We start from the raw sequence: 15,371 nt of genomic DNA on the forward strand, positions 1-15,371 counted from the left end.
CTTCCTTTCCTACAAATAAGATTTAATTAAACTGGGAGTTTCTGGGAGCTGCTCTTTTTTGACAAGGACACTCTGATTTTTGTGCTGCTTTTTAGGGCCTACTAAAACCTCACTTTCTTTGGTTAGTTATTCTAAAAAACCACCACCTTTTTATGTAGTGTTTCTGCTTTACTCACTCACCATTCAGTTTGTTTTGGACTGCATAGTATGTGTGAAACTCTAGGGTGGGACTGTTTGTTCAGCACCATAAAATAAGTGCTGTGTGTCATTTACACCAGCAGTATATAAACTTAAGTGGGAACATAAGAGAAACTGCAACTTCTGGTTTTGGTAATGTAACAATTTCTGATTTTTTTTAAAAAAACTAAAATTCCAGTATCTCTCCTACTATACTGAGCAAAAACCCTTTAATGGGAGTTCTTAAAATTTAGGAAAAAATAAACTAAGACTTTAAAGAACCCTTAAATACACACTCCAATCTTGAAAAACATTTTCTAAGATTTAGCCATGAGATTGTGCTTAAACAGTTGTAAAGGGGTATTCTGCTTTCTTTTGCAAAATTGTAAACACATCCAGTCTCTACCTTTGGACAGAGATCAAGCATGGAAAATTTCAGTCCCAAATGTAGTATTGCTACCCTCCAGTGCTGAAAAAGTCACAAGTTGGATCTCAAAGTGGCTTAAAAATTATGAGATTTAAAAACCAGAACTTTCCCATTACGTTCTGGTTTCTGAGCCATTCTGGTTCACTGGGGTCATATTTTCAAGAGTTTGTATGAAGCACGGGGACTAGAAATCTTTTAAAATGAAAGCCAAAATTCTCAGGTTTTTAGTGGCTGGAGAATAAAGAAAAATATTGCAAGCCTCTACAATGCTGCAAGTGACACACCTCAGTGGAAGTTATGAACACATGTAACTGATTGCTTTTACAAAACAAAAGCACAGCTATATCTTAAAGTTGGATAATGCCTGAATTTCCTAGTGATGAGAACAGTTTAAGATTTAAAAAACTTAAATTTCAAAATTAAAGTGTTTTAGAAACAGTGATTCCAGAAGCTTATCGCAAAAGGAGTATCTAAAATATTTAATAATATTATTATTATAATATTATAATAGCCATTGTGGGAACCAATTTAGTCAAAGTGGATCTTAAAGAAAAGCTAATAAACCTTGTTTATTCCCATATGTAATACATTAATTATAGATAACTTTTAGAAGGAGTAACTTAATAAAGACATAGACATGGAATTTAACTCCGTAGCATGAAGTTAACTTTCATACTGTGCCTCACTTGAAAAAAACAGCTGTCTTTCCATATAAATAGAATTTCAGTTGTCATTAGAAATGCCATTTGATTTTACTCCTACTGAATTTATTGGAAGTTGCCTCTTAAGTAATGCTGATATGGAACCTCAAGAATGTCAACAATGTTAAAACTTTCTCTGTACTAGTTGATCAGAGCACCTAGAGATATAAAGATTTTGTAATTTTTGTATTTTGTAATTTTCTCCAGAAGTGTGATGTTCCAATCCTATTACTGTTAACTTCCCTATTTGTCTAGAATATGAACTGCAGCCTTTGGATGTGTTGGGAGAATGGAAATACAAAAGTCAAATTAGTTGCAGCTACTGCCATACACTAAACTTTTCCAGCAATTCGAAGAACATTTTGTACAGAAGTTAGTCAGCCAGCAGTATTTTGCAAAGCTCCCATACAGAACTGTCTTTAATATGCATGCCAAAATAGCTATTTATAATTTCAGTGCTGTTGCACAATGTCTGAGTCAGCTACATAGATACCCAACTACTAAACAATTTTTTCTTAAAGTAACACCCTCAACCCCCCCACCAGTGATTGCTATGTTTTGTTTCCATATGGCCCTGTGCTTTGTAGGCCTTCTCTGGTAGGGCTGCATGTAATTACGCTAGAAGTTGTGTAGCAGACCTACAAAGTGAAACTTCCCTAATGTACTCCCTGAGCAAGGGGATGGAGAGTCAGGATCCTATCCTTTACGCGTCTGTATAATATATTTTTTGGGAACATATCAGAGGAGTAAGGAGAAGAGAGGCAGCAGAATAGGAAAATGGTTGTGGCCTGTAAAGAAACAAGAACACTTAAGAACAAAGTGAATTTTACGAAGATGTTATGTGAAACGTTCTTACAGTAACAGCATTGGTTTACTTTGCTAATAAGCCACATTACCAATTTAGTTGACAAACTGCCCTCCCTCGTTTCATCTGTTTTGTTAGGACAGGATTTCTTTTCATCAGAGTGCTGCTCTAGAGGATGGCAAAAATGTAATTCTTCATCATGTTCAGTGTTAAGGTGAACCAAACAAATGTAGTTTTGCCCTCTACTACTGCTTTGGTGTAGAAAGATGGTCTGTGTCCTAAGGGGTGGGGGAGGGGAGGGGTGTGTGTTTTTTTACGAACAATTTTTTTTTACATTTCTGCCTCATTTCTGTAGAATCGGAGTAGTGGTATCACACCACAGGAAACCTGAACTTAAAAGTTCCTCTTTCCAACCCTCAAATAATAGGAGGGGATATAGAGACTTCAGCTTCCGTAAACTGACAGAGTTCTACAGTTTGGGTTACAGCTGCATGTGTGACAACTATTCAGATCTTCCAGCAAAAGGATTGGGTCCTTGCTTCTCTCCTCTCAGTATAAAAATCCATTAACAGCTTAATGTCAGGGAGGAATCTGAGGCAGCAGAAAAGAGAGAAGCTAATTCTCTACCTCTTCCCCCTCCCGTCCCCTCCCCTCCCCCCCCCCAAAAAAAACCCACTAAGAAAACAAAACAGCCCACAAATCTTTGCTTAGATCTAAGAATTGATATCACCCATATCTTAAGTCCAAAACACTTGAAGATAGAGTGCCTGCTTTAATTTTGAAATTTCCTGACTCTTGGTGCCACCATCTTAATAGGTATTCAGTCTTCAGAGCATGACTAAAAACGCCACCTTGATTTAAAATTACATGTAATATGCATGTTGTTCTCTAGGAATCCAATCTGTTGCATAGTTCCAGTAGAGACTGGGGAATTAGAGAAAGAGGAGAAGCTCATGAAACTCCTTGGAAGCTTTCTAGTTCCTCTCCAACTCGCTACTCGGGGACACTTGATCGTCCATGGTCTGGAAGATTTTTGGGAAGCAGAAGCAGATTGGTGAGACTTGCTAATATATAAAATATATGGGGAACAGAGGTTTTACTTACAAATCTTCCAGGTCGAAAAACCTGCTAGTAGGAATCCCCTGCTATGTTGCTTAAAATAAGTTTGATAGACTCAGTCAAGTTAACAGTGAGGGGGAGGAAGGGAAAGAAGGGGACCGAAGTTGTTAACAGACATTTATACAGCAATTATAAAGAATTCCTTGAATTAGATTTATTTTAGATTAGTTTACAAATAGTTAAGGCTACGATTTTGTCATGGTTATTTTATGTAAAAGTCCCAGAAAGGTTAGGGGCAATAAACACAAATTCACGAAAGCAGTGACCTGTCTGTGATGTTTGCTGCTGCAGCTCCATGGTTTCTCCTGTCCTCCCCACATGTGAGACTGTCCTCTGTCATTGGAACCTGGAGGAGGCTGTTGCCTGTCGCAGGACCCCACAGGGGGACCGGGAGAAGGCTGTTGCCCTGTTGCTGGGGCCCTGCTGGCTGCCAGCTCTAGTCCCACGGCCCCAGGGGCTGAAGCAAAAAATGTCAGAGGTCTCTGGAAGGCACGGTTTCTGTGACATAAATATTGCCTTACAAATAGTTAAATATAAATTTGAAGGGGACATAGCTCTGCAAATCCTCCATTTTAAAATTTAAAGCAGTTGTATGCATAATGGGGGAAAGACGGCGGTGATTACTTGACTCTTAAATGCATATTGTGGCCCCACCCATGCCCAAACTAACACTATGGCACTCCCATGGCTCCACGCCTTCTAGGAGTGAGGCAATAGTTTTAAGAGTTAAGATGAATAAGGGGAACTCTTGTTTTAGGTTGCTTGCTGGTTCAGACAGGCATCTGTTACACCCTGATCATGTTTTCAAGTTACTTTGACCCTCATGGTTGCATAATTTTAAAATGGAAGCTGAAATTTTAATATTTTGTGACTCCAGGAACTGGGGCCTAAAATGTCTGCCTTCATCTGGGTCTGGTCCCCACACAGAATTGAAGCTTGCTATTTATGACATTTTATGCACAATACTGAAGTCAACAAATGTTTAAAAAAAATTAGTAGTAAGACAGAACACTGGGCAAGCCATGGAAAGGTCTGTGACCTCTTAATATAGGGAGATATTTGGAAACTTTGCCAAGAGAGAACATACAGTCTAAACAGGTTTCTTACACCAACTTAAAAGTTGAAGGTAGGCAGAGTGTGGGTGAGAAAACAAATGGTGTGGGGCTGCCAACCTTCAGGGGAAGTCCTGGTGTGCATGTAGTTGAAGTACAAGCTGTGCCTCTGCTTCTCAAAGGCCTGTCCCGGTAGGTAGTAGGCACTGCAGGCTTTTCAAACAGGTATGTTTTTGGGGTTCTCTCTCCCCATAAATTTATTTTTTTCCCCTAAAGTGGCTTTTGAGCTGCAATGCAAAGGGATGTTGCACCATACAGTACTTTCTGAAATTGTTGCTTTTAGGTTAGCTTCATTGCTCAATGTGTGTGATTGCTAAACAGGGTTACGAGTCTTGTTTTGTACTTTGGTTTGGGAAGCTAGTTTCTATATTATTTTTTTTTTTTTTTTAAATGGCAGGGAGGACAAATGTCTAGTACAGCTCCCAGTCATAAAAAGTAAAAGCAGCTGCTTTGCATAAACCCTACATAAAAAATTAAGCTTTTCCTTAACTCTCTTCAAATAAATTTTGAATTGTGATTTATAGGAAGGATCTGCAGTAATAGGACAGGAAGGTGAAGTATCAAGGCAAGCTGTAACTGACTGGTGCATGAAGTTATTTTTTTGTTCTGGTTACACAAATCTTAGTAAAACTATACATGTATGCCTCATTTCCTCTAATAATAATATTATTAGCCCTAATAATTTTATAATTCTGCCTCCTAACTTGTATTAGCAACTAGCAGTCAATTGTGGTCTACTGCTGATCGTATAACTTGCAGTTCAGTGTTGACTATAAGAAGTTATAACATACATTTTATCCAGTCTTCAGAAGCAAGAGATTTAATAGCTAGCCAAACCTATAACTTTAGGTTGCTAAAACAGATGATAGAATAATTTGGGGGAAAATATATATCAAGAACATTGAATAAAATGAGCATTAAAAGATGGAATTGAGCAGTTAAAGCTATTTGTGAACTGTAAAGGCTATTATAATCTTTACTGTCTCTTCAAAAATGTAGACAATATGGAAAAAAATCAGTGCTGTGACACCTTCATGTATTCAAACATGGCTTAGTGACAGTGTTCTGCATATCTGAGGGAAATGCTTTTCAGTGTTACAAAACAGTGTAATGGGGAAGAGAGTTCCTTAAGAAAAACTGATTAAACCCTGGGGTTGGAAGGAGAGGTTGGGGGGTGGAGGGGAAAGGAGAAGCTAATCAAGGCTACTGGCATAAGTCCTAAAATACAGCTAAAGGACTATTTTTACTAAATCCTTTTAACTGTTTAACCAAGTCATGCTTACTGTGAGGTAACTTAGCAGCTTTTCTATAGCACGCCTGTGGATCTTTTCCACATTGTTTTTATAAGCAAATTAGGTAATGCAAATTGTCTTGCTGACTTTACCAAGCTGGTTCTAGCCATATATAGGTAGGTAGTTGAAAAGCTTGTTTTTTTTTTTACAGGTAAAAAGTTTTAGTGAAATTACTTTCCATAACTTCTTTTTTTATATATATATAAACACTCAGTCTACATCCTCCTCCTCTCCTCTTTCATCTACTTGGTATGGTGAATCTGAGAGAAGTCAGGGAGCATACTCAAGACTACATAACCAGCAGCGGGATAGTGATTCAAAGAGACCTAAGCTTTCCTATGCATCTACCTCTTCTGTGAGAAGTAATGGCTTAAATGCAGTTTCAGGTAAGAGATGTCTTTATTACTAGTGCTAAATAAGATGTATAAAATGTAGTTCTGAACAGCAAGCTTTTACCAAGTTGTTGTAAATATCTGCTGATAAATACTGAGGCTTTAAATACTTAGATATTCAAAATAAACTTTAAACAGCAGAAACAAACTGTTTTCACAATTTTGGTATCCTTATCAGTGTCTAGGAAAATATTAACTTAGTGTTTTGAAGAGACCACTTTATTAAAATCACTTTTTTTAGTAGAAAACATTCCTATTTAAAGGTGAATGGAGTGACTAAGGTAACCAAATGTCAGAGTCCTAAGGAAGAAAGTCTGCAGCTGTTTACTGATGCAGTTTGGAACCAAAATTTAATAGGTACACAAGAGCAGTAGGGCACATGAGAGCAAATTCTTCCCTGTATCCTAGCTATGCCTTTCACATAGCTCTGAATACCCCAGCTGGCCAAAATACTATGGGCAGAGGTGGAGCTGGAAGCAGATTTTTTTTATTAAACCATGGGCTAAAGGTGGCCATCTTGACAACAGAGCTTTCAAGACAATATTAGACAACATTGAGCTGATATGGTTTTAGATTCTTAAGAGAATGTTTAATCCAACTACTGCTGGAGTTAAGGTTGTAAATATGTGTCTAGAATGTGTGTCCATGGGGTGGGAATAGAATTAAATACTCAGTTTAAGTGTAGAAGCTAAAACTAAAGTTGAAGGTAAATTTAAAAAAAAAAATCAGAAAGTTATGAAAATACCACAGACTACCTTAGGTATGGTCTTGTAACCCTACCCCTCTCTATTCAGAATATTTGCATATCTTCAGAACTGATTATGAATAGGATGCTTCACAGCATCCTATCAGACATTAATAAGATTACCCTCAAATCATAATAATACATGTATGCCATTGACCCTTCTATTCACTCTGCTTTGAGAAGACTGCGGTTCCAAGAGTTCTCCTCTTACTCTTCATATAAAGGCTAAAGTGAAATGTAGTTTCTCATCTTCCCAGTATACTTCTGTCATGTCAGACATGGAGTCATTTTAAAACCGTGTATATTCCCTGTTGTTGTCTTCAGTGCTTTGGTTCCTAGCAGCTATAGAAACATTAGCTGGTGTCTACATCCAAGGTTATACAACTTAATCCAAGATGGATGTGATTTTAAGGTGGCTTCAGCCACAAGTGAGAAGTGATAGTATGGATTTTAAGAAGGCCACAGAAACCAGGGATCCTGGCCAAACCACCAAGGTATCAGAGGCTTGGCGTATCACACTTACCTTACATAGGATAGAATAATGGGGCAGAGTTAAATTGGCTTGGGGTACTTGAGTGGTTTTGCCATACTTTGCAGTATTTTAGGATTGTGGGTCTGGGTAGGGTTGTTATAAATTTATAACTTTAAGAAAAATCCAGTGTTAAACACAATGAAAATGTTCTGTCAAGACTTCCTTCTTGTATACAGACCTGTATTTATAACCTTATGTCCAGCTAAACACTCTTCAAAATCTGAGAACACTGGCAATTTGACAAATGGTTGGATTTCACTACCTTCCTACCTACCTACCTCCACTTCGATAATACATTGTATATTCAGTACAAACCATGGCATCATTGACCATCTCTGCTTTCTGTGGTCAGGTGGGAACCGCAGGAAACCAAAAGTGATTACAGATTCTGATCTTACAAACCCCTTTGCACATAGAAATGTCCATTGTAATCTGGAGTTTTGTCCACAGGATTGAGACTATTACTACACTGATTTGCTTTCAGATGAATGGGCTGGTGCCCTCATTTGAAAACTCCTGACTGGCGACATAAAACATAAAATGGAGAAGGCTAAGGCTCCCTTTGTACGTTATTGATGCTTTGCAGCATGTATGTTTGTAATGCAGCTTCAGAAAAATATTCGGTGTATTTACTGAAATAGCTACTCATAATAAAGCAACATTAAATGTCTAAAGGAATATTTGATCCTTGCTTTTTTTTTTTTCCTTTGGCTGGTCCTCAGACTGAAGTAATATGTGTGTTAAATTGTATTTAATTCCAAAATAGTACACCTCTACCTCGATATAACACGAATTCAGATATAATGCAGTAAAGCAGCGCTCCGGGCGGGTGGGGCTGCGTGCTCTGGTAGATCAAAGCATGTTCAATATAACCTATTATGCAGTAAGATGATTTTTTTTTTTTTTTTGGCTCCCAAGGACAGCGTTCTATTGGGGTAGAGGTGTATAACCAATGTTTTAAGAGAGCCACTGAAGAAGCACATTTGTTCTTACCAAATCTGAAATACCTAACTCCTGCTTAGATGCTGAAGCAGTTACAAAAAAAAAAATTTACAAAAAATAAAATTGAAAAACACTTGCCATTTAAAAACAGAACTTTTGTACTGTGAGCAGAGCAGTTAAATTTTTAATTACTCATGGGCTGAGAATGTGTTCTGAGAAAACAAGTTTTAAGAAGCCCCTTTAGCATCAATGCAATTATACTGTAATACACCAAAGCAAATCAGATGTTTGAGTAAAACTGGCATTGATATTTTTGTGATACTAAAATTTTTAAACTACCAGTAGGATTTATACAGAGTTCTTGTTTTTTAGATTCCTCATGGAGGTATAATCAAGTTCCTAGATCTTCATCAGTGGTACTCAGTTCTCTGGGAACTGAGCTAGTGAGAGAGAGGAGAGAGCTAGAAAGGAGAACAGATCCATCTGTTAGCAGTCTTGTGGATTATAGTCACAGGAGTGGTGACTTTACATCTTCAGCATGTATGTATTATGCAGCTGAAAGCTTGCAAATGCATAGGTTGTTTGCTTAACTTTGTTTGTTATTCCTTTAATGTTTCATGTCACATGTAAAAATATAACAAATGTACTTTAATTCTTTATTAACTCAACTTAATTTAATTAACTCAACTGGTCAAACATGTAGATAAGAGTTTAACTTGCTGTCTAATTGCTGAACAGTTATCTCTGTCTAGATCCGGGTTTGAAAATGCCTTTTATGCATTTAACTGTAGATACAGTGGCAAGCTATTTACACCAAGCTGCGGGGATCTGTTGAACGGAGCTCTGTGTTGAGTGAAACATTCTATTGCCTTCATGTGAATTTTCAGCAAACCTCTCTGCTCCCTCATCTTCTCAACCTATTTTCCAATGAGAGATTTGTTTAACCTCTTAAGTGTTCCCCAGTGGATGGAGAATAAAGTATAAACTAGGTTATTTGACTAACAGATCTATACACTGTGTCCCTCTTTCCTAACTTGTCTCTTGGCTGAGTGAATCAGCTCATATCTCACATGTAGACCATTTACCTACCAAGAGATTTCTACCATGCATCTTTTCAAGAGTAGAATGTGTTGAGAAAACAAGTGCAGAACAAAAATTACAAGTGAGTAGCTGTTGGCGAGCGGAGTGCACATACAACCAGCTTGAGACACTTACTTATAACCTCAGAGGGCTTTATAAAAAACTTAACACAGACTAATATGACTTTGGGGTTCAAAGCAATCTTTGGACTTGAGTATTTTAACAGAACCACATAATCCTTATGACAGGCTTTCTTCCTATTTAAGCTGTTTTGGCCTTTGTAGAACCTACCTATCCAAGGAAAGACTCCTCACATATCCTTCTCACACCCAGTACACCAGTGCTTTAATGGTGTCTTCATGTAAAACTCTGCAGAATCCCCATTCTTATGGGTATGAGAAAATAAAGGAAAAATATAGGCCCCAATTCTACATTGTGATGTGGGTAGTCAGTCTGCTGTGCTTGCATGGAGACTTTCAAGTCAGTGGGACTTCCTGCATGTACAGATCACAATGCAAGATTGGGGTGCCTTAGTGCCTAAGGAAAGGATCTCTGTTTCCTTGCCAGTGGTAGCCTAGCATTAGTGTAGAAACCTTGCTATGGCCCTAGTTGTGCAAGGAGAGCTATTTAGAAGGTTTCCTGCACCTGTGGAGAGCTATTTACTTCAAAGGGGTTCTGCCTGTGCAGTTCTCTTTCCAGTTTCAGGGCTTGTGTATCATGAGTTCAGAAATGTCATGTGATGCAGTGGATTATAATGCTATGCTATACAGGGAAACATTTGACTCCAGTTAATGAACTCAATTTTTAAAAAACAAGCAAAGCAGTTTGTTTAGTTACCTGGTTGCTTATCTGTTCCTCCTTTTTAAAAAAGATTCACTTTCTCCCAGCCTCCTTCCTTAGGGGAAAAAAGGTTATCTTCAGCTATGGCTGCTGGTCTTTTGGGGCTCAGACATAAAACAGGAACCCTGGTTCAGCTGCTGTAATGTCGAAGGAGTTGCTCTGGGAGTTAAGTCCTTGTAGTGGCTACATTCTGAAGACAAACTGCAGGATCTAAAGAAATCATGCATCCAAAGAAGCAGCAGATGGATAATTAAAAAAAAAAAAAAAAAAAGCGGGGGAGTAGAAGGGAGGGCAGCAAATTAGAGGACTCAAGAATAACATTTTAATTGGCTGGTTGGGTCATATGGCTGTGTTAAGCCAATTGACATCTGGATAGCAAACTGAGCAACTGAGAGCAATAATACTAAATGATTAGTCATATGACCCTGTCTGAGCCAACTGGATAGTTGAGCCATTGAACAGTGTAATAGATTCTAAAGTGTCAGTTGTTCATGAAAGCCAATGTTAGTAATACACTTGTTAGTCAACAGTTACTCTTAGTATAACTAAATTTTTTACTGAGGGATTATTGAAATTATGGGTGTGTTTTTTTTTTTACTGCATTGGAGTTATTTGAGCACTTAGATGTTAAACAAGATGCTTTTTCTTTTCACTGCATCTGATTATCATTCCTATTGAAGTTGTAGGACATTTAAAGATCTCTAACTGAAGCAGCTACTACTAAACTTAATCAGTAGTGGCCACATAACCTTTGAGTAGTTTTTGAAACTACAGTTTCTGTTGTCTCTTGTTTTCAGGTTTAGCTGGGATTAAGTATTCCACAAAGCTGTTAAACTCCTTTTTTTTAAATACTGTAACTATATCAGAATGCCTTTATTTTGGGAGAGGAGGAAATATGCTTTATCTATAAATTTTGCATTCTCGACATATTTTAATGACTGTTATATTTGTCTCTGAAATTCTTAGACTGATCTGAATATTTACTTCAAAAGGCCCAAACTGGATTGAAAAATAGGTATTAAATAGAATACTGTTTATATATGCAGTTTGCTATTAAATATAAGTATTGTGCTTACATAATGTCAGTTGACAGATATATTATTTTAATGTTCATTAAGTTGATCCCTCCACACGAGGAATGCTGAATCATAAGGTGGTAGTTTAAATAAAATACAGATAAGGATTGTGGGGTATGTGCATCTGCTGTGGACTTAAACTGAAACCAGTGCATTATCTGGAATCTACGTAATAATCTAATCCTGTTCACTAAGAGAACAATACTCAGTTTAGACTGTCTACAACCTATCTTGCCAACCTTTAAAGTCTTTAAAAATGAGTACAACGTAACCCTAGACTCACTGTAATTCAGTTGGATAACTTCTAAATGGCTGTACATTTTGTGTCGCTTTCTCCAATTCTTCTATTGTAGATCTTCAGGATAGACCTGCCTCTTCATATGCACAAGGAGCAAGACCAAAAGATAATTCATTGAGCACTTTGAGGCTGAATACATCCATGAACCGCCAGCTGCCTTCTGAACATGAGTCAACTTTATTCTCCGGAGTCTCCAGCAGGAGCTCTTCAAGATCTAACTATTCTACAAGGGAAATGGAATCTTCCCAAAGGAATATACAGCCAGAGTTTACCCACATTGCCATTAGAGATGAAATTCCTTCCATAAGCAGCACTGAAAGGGTTGCGTCTCAACGGTCACTCAGTGAGCCTCCAGCAGATACTGAAGGAAGGCGTACAACTAGACAATTACTATCTCGTTTAGCTTCTAGTATGTCATCTACATTTTTCTCACGGAGGTCTAGCCAAGACTCATTAAATGCAAGATCATCAGATTCTGAAGATTCATGTATTGTCCCAAGAGTTCAAACTTCTACCCAATCTAGCACTAATGCAACTGCACGTCCTGAAGTTCCAGGCATTCAGACACCTGAAGCTTCTCAGGGATTTAGCTTCCTTAGACGAAGATGGGGTTTATCAGGTGTTTCACAGAATCATAGTTCTGATTCAGATCCTGAAAGTTACAGACAAGAGTCTGAAAGTAGAAATACAGGATCCTGGTTATCATCATCTCTAAGAAATAGATGTACACCTCTCTTCTCCAGAAGAAGGCGAGAAGGAAGAGATGAATCTGCAAGAACCTCTACCTCTGACACACCTGCTAGATCACTACACCTCTTTAGGAGAAGAGAGTCTAGCGAAGAGACTCCACTTGAAGCACAGAACAGCTCCCCTGGGGCTGCTGCCAACAGACCACCAACACCAGCAGTATCTAGCAGTCCTACAACTACTGCTTCCACACCAGATTCAGCTCGCAGTAGAAGAAATTCTGGAATATCAGGAATTCTTCCCGGATCTTTATTCCGGTTTGCAGTACCTCCAGCATTAGGGAGCAGCATATCTGACAATGTTATGATAACGGTAGATATTATTCCCTCAGGTTGGAATCAACCAGATGGAGAAGAAAGTGACAAATCTAAAGTATTACCTTCAAGAGATCCTGAAAAACTCCAGAAAATTAAAGAGAGGTAAATCAATATATTCCCAGTCAATAAAACATCTAAATGGGTTAATAGACTTAATGAGACTTTTCTTTAAAGTTTTATTTAAAGGGGCCTCTTGTTTTGAGATAGTTGCAGCTCAATTCTGTGGCACCTACAATGTCACTATCTTCAAACAAACTTGTTTTAAACTTTTTCAGGTTTGAGAACTATTTGTCAAAGGGATTAAAGTTTGGAAAAAAAAAATGCCATACACGTGTAACTTCCACCTCTATTTGAAAAAACTGCTTTCTTCCTACTCAGCCTCCTGTTAGAGGACACTGAAGAGGAGGAAGGTGACTTATGTAGAATCTGCCAGATGTCATCTGCATCTTCTACCAACCTCTTAATAGAGCCATGCAAATGCACTGGAAGTCTGCAATATGTTCATCAGGAATGCATGAAAAAATGGCTGCAGTCCAAGATTAATTCTGGTAAGGTAGACCTTTTTTAGAACAAGGTCTTTTCCAGATTAAATGAAAGGTGTGTTGTTGGAATGACTAACTATTGCAGTAAAAATCCTACAATCTTGGAAGGTCATTTGATTTGTTAAATGTGCAAAACAGTTGGATACAAACCAAGAGAAGCATGAAAATTCTGAAAGGTATACCTGGCAATCCTAGTTTGTCTTTATACATGTAATTTTCAAAGTATCCCAAAATACTTCGGGATTTCTGATTCAATTTCTGGTGTTGCTGGGATTTACTAGTAAGATGGTATAAATACTCTACTGTGTATTTTTTATTTGTTAAAATACCTTACATTTTGATCATTTCTTCAGTAGTATATATGCTAAATTGGGGGGAGAGGTAGATATGCTGGAGGGTAGGGTTAGGGTCCGGAGTGACCGAGACAAATTGGAGGATTGGGCCAAAAGAAATCTGAGGTTCAACAAGGACAAGTGGAGAGTCCTGCACTTAGGACGGAAGAATCCCATGCACTGCTACAGGCTGGGGACCGACTGGTTAAGTGGCAGTTCTATGAAAAAGGACCTCGGGATTACAGTGGATGAGAAGCTGGATATGAGTCAACAGTGTGCTGTTGTTGCCAAGAAGGCTAATGGCATATTGAGCTGCATTAGTAGGAGCGTTGCCAGCAGATCAAGGAAAATGATTATTCCCCTCTATTCAGCACTGGTGAGGCCACATCTGGAGTACTGTGTGCAGTTTTGGCCCCCACACTACAGAAAAGATGTGGAAAAATTGGAGAGAGTCCAGTGGAGGGCAACGAAAATGATAGGGCTGGGGCACATGATTTCTGTGGAGAGGCTGAGGGAACTGGGCTTATTTAGTCTGCAGAAGAGAAGAGTGAGGGGAGGATTTGATAGCAGCCTTCAACTACCTGAAGGGGATTCCACAGAGGTTGGGGCTAGGCTGTTCTCAGTGGTGGCAAATGACAGAACAAGGAGCAATGGTGTCAAGTTGCAGTGAGGTTGGATATTAGGAAACACTATTTCACTAGGAGGGTGGTGAAGCATTGGAATAGGTTACCTAGGGAGGTGGTGGAATCTCTATCCTTAGAGGTTTTAAAGGCCCAGCTTGACAAAACCTTAGCTAGGATGATTTAGTTGGGGTTGGTTCTGCTTTGAGCAGGGGGTTGAACTATATGACCTCCTGGGTCTCTTCCATCCGTAATCTATGATTCTATAACTTTTTAATTATAATGACTTTATAACAAGGTACAGTATGGCAGAGTTATAAGTATTGTGGAACCTTAGCATTCCTTAGTGGCATCAAATCTGCTCAAATGAATGCCTTGTTTTAAGGAATACTAACATTATTCATAATAGCCATAGTTTTAAACTAGTTGTTCAGCTGCAGAGCACGTGAAAGTGGAAAATTTGGGAAAACTTTCAGAAAATGGTCAGTCCACATCTTTAAAAGCTGGTATTGCAGTCCAAAAAATCTCTGTTCATTAAAAAACTTCAGCACTTAACAGTTTTATGCTGCTTTTAGGTATTGGCCTATATATGTGGATGGCATTGAGAGTAAAAGTGGTTTTGGGGTTTTGCTGAACTGTCATAGAGGCGCATAAGATATAAAACAACTAAACTTTGACAAAAAAGTCTATTGTTAAATCATAACCCTGTAACAGATGTTCCCTACAGTGACTTCAACACTTGCTGTCATACTGCCTTTTTGTTTAATCTTGCTATGTAAAATAAAATTGACTCAATCACTTAAACCATAACATCTAGCCTTGAATATATGATCTTACTTTCTTGTTTTGTTTCCATCAGGTTCTTCTTTGGAAGCAGTAACTACCTGTGAGCTGTGTAAAGAGAAGTTGAATCTTAATCTTGAGGATTTTGATATTCATGAACTCTATAGGGCACATGCAAATGAACAAGTTAGTATATTTTGCCTAATTTGGTAAGTGTCAGTCTAGTGCTGGAAGTTTGGTTTTTTGGTTTGTTTGGGGTTTTTTTAAAAAGAGAAATTGGTCAGATACCATTTACATAATATAAATGTTTTTAGGCCATATTCTGTCCCCTGTCTAAGTGGAGCAAAAGAAATGAGAATTGGATGCAGATTCTCTACATAGTCCCTAGTAGTGATATAATTTCTCTCCACCTTGTAGTCTGTCTGTTTTTAGCAGTTACTCTACTTGATGTCTCTGAAATAAGATTATATGAACCTAGAAATACTGGTACGA

The 15,371-nt window shown here is 38.1% G+C and overlaps 1 protein-coding gene across 5 annotated transcripts in view; it reads left to right on the forward strand.

Moving 5' to 3' along the window:
- The window catches only part of MARCHF7 (membrane associated ring-CH-type finger 7), a 33,749-nt gene that overhangs the window by 11,137 nt on the left and 7,241 nt on the right, over nucleotides 1-15,371 (forward strand). For 3 of the 5 annotated variants that reach the window (XM_073305592.2, XM_073305590.2, XM_073305591.2), the window contains exons 3-8: nucleotides 3,003-3,164; nucleotides 5,848-6,019; nucleotides 8,617-8,784; nucleotides 11,594-12,704; nucleotides 12,981-13,150; nucleotides 14,956-15,065. In XM_073305592.2, the coding sequence (XP_073161693.1) occupies nucleotides 3,003-3,164; nucleotides 5,848-6,019; nucleotides 8,617-8,784; nucleotides 11,594-12,704; nucleotides 12,981-13,150; nucleotides 14,956-15,065 (1,893 nt within the window). The remainder of the gene's footprint in view (nucleotides 1-3,002; nucleotides 3,165-5,847; nucleotides 6,020-8,616; nucleotides 8,785-11,593; nucleotides 12,705-12,980; nucleotides 13,151-14,955; nucleotides 15,066-15,371) is intronic. The other 2 variants (XM_073305593.2, XM_073305596.1) reach the window with 2 other exon arrangements.

This window comes from Lepidochelys kempii, chromosome 11 (assembly GCF_965140285.1).
Source record: "Lepidochelys kempii isolate rLepKem1 chromosome 11, rLepKem1.hap1, whole genome shotgun sequence".
In the NCBI taxonomy this organism is placed as follows: Eukaryota; Metazoa; Chordata; order Testudines; family Cheloniidae; genus Lepidochelys; species Lepidochelys kempii.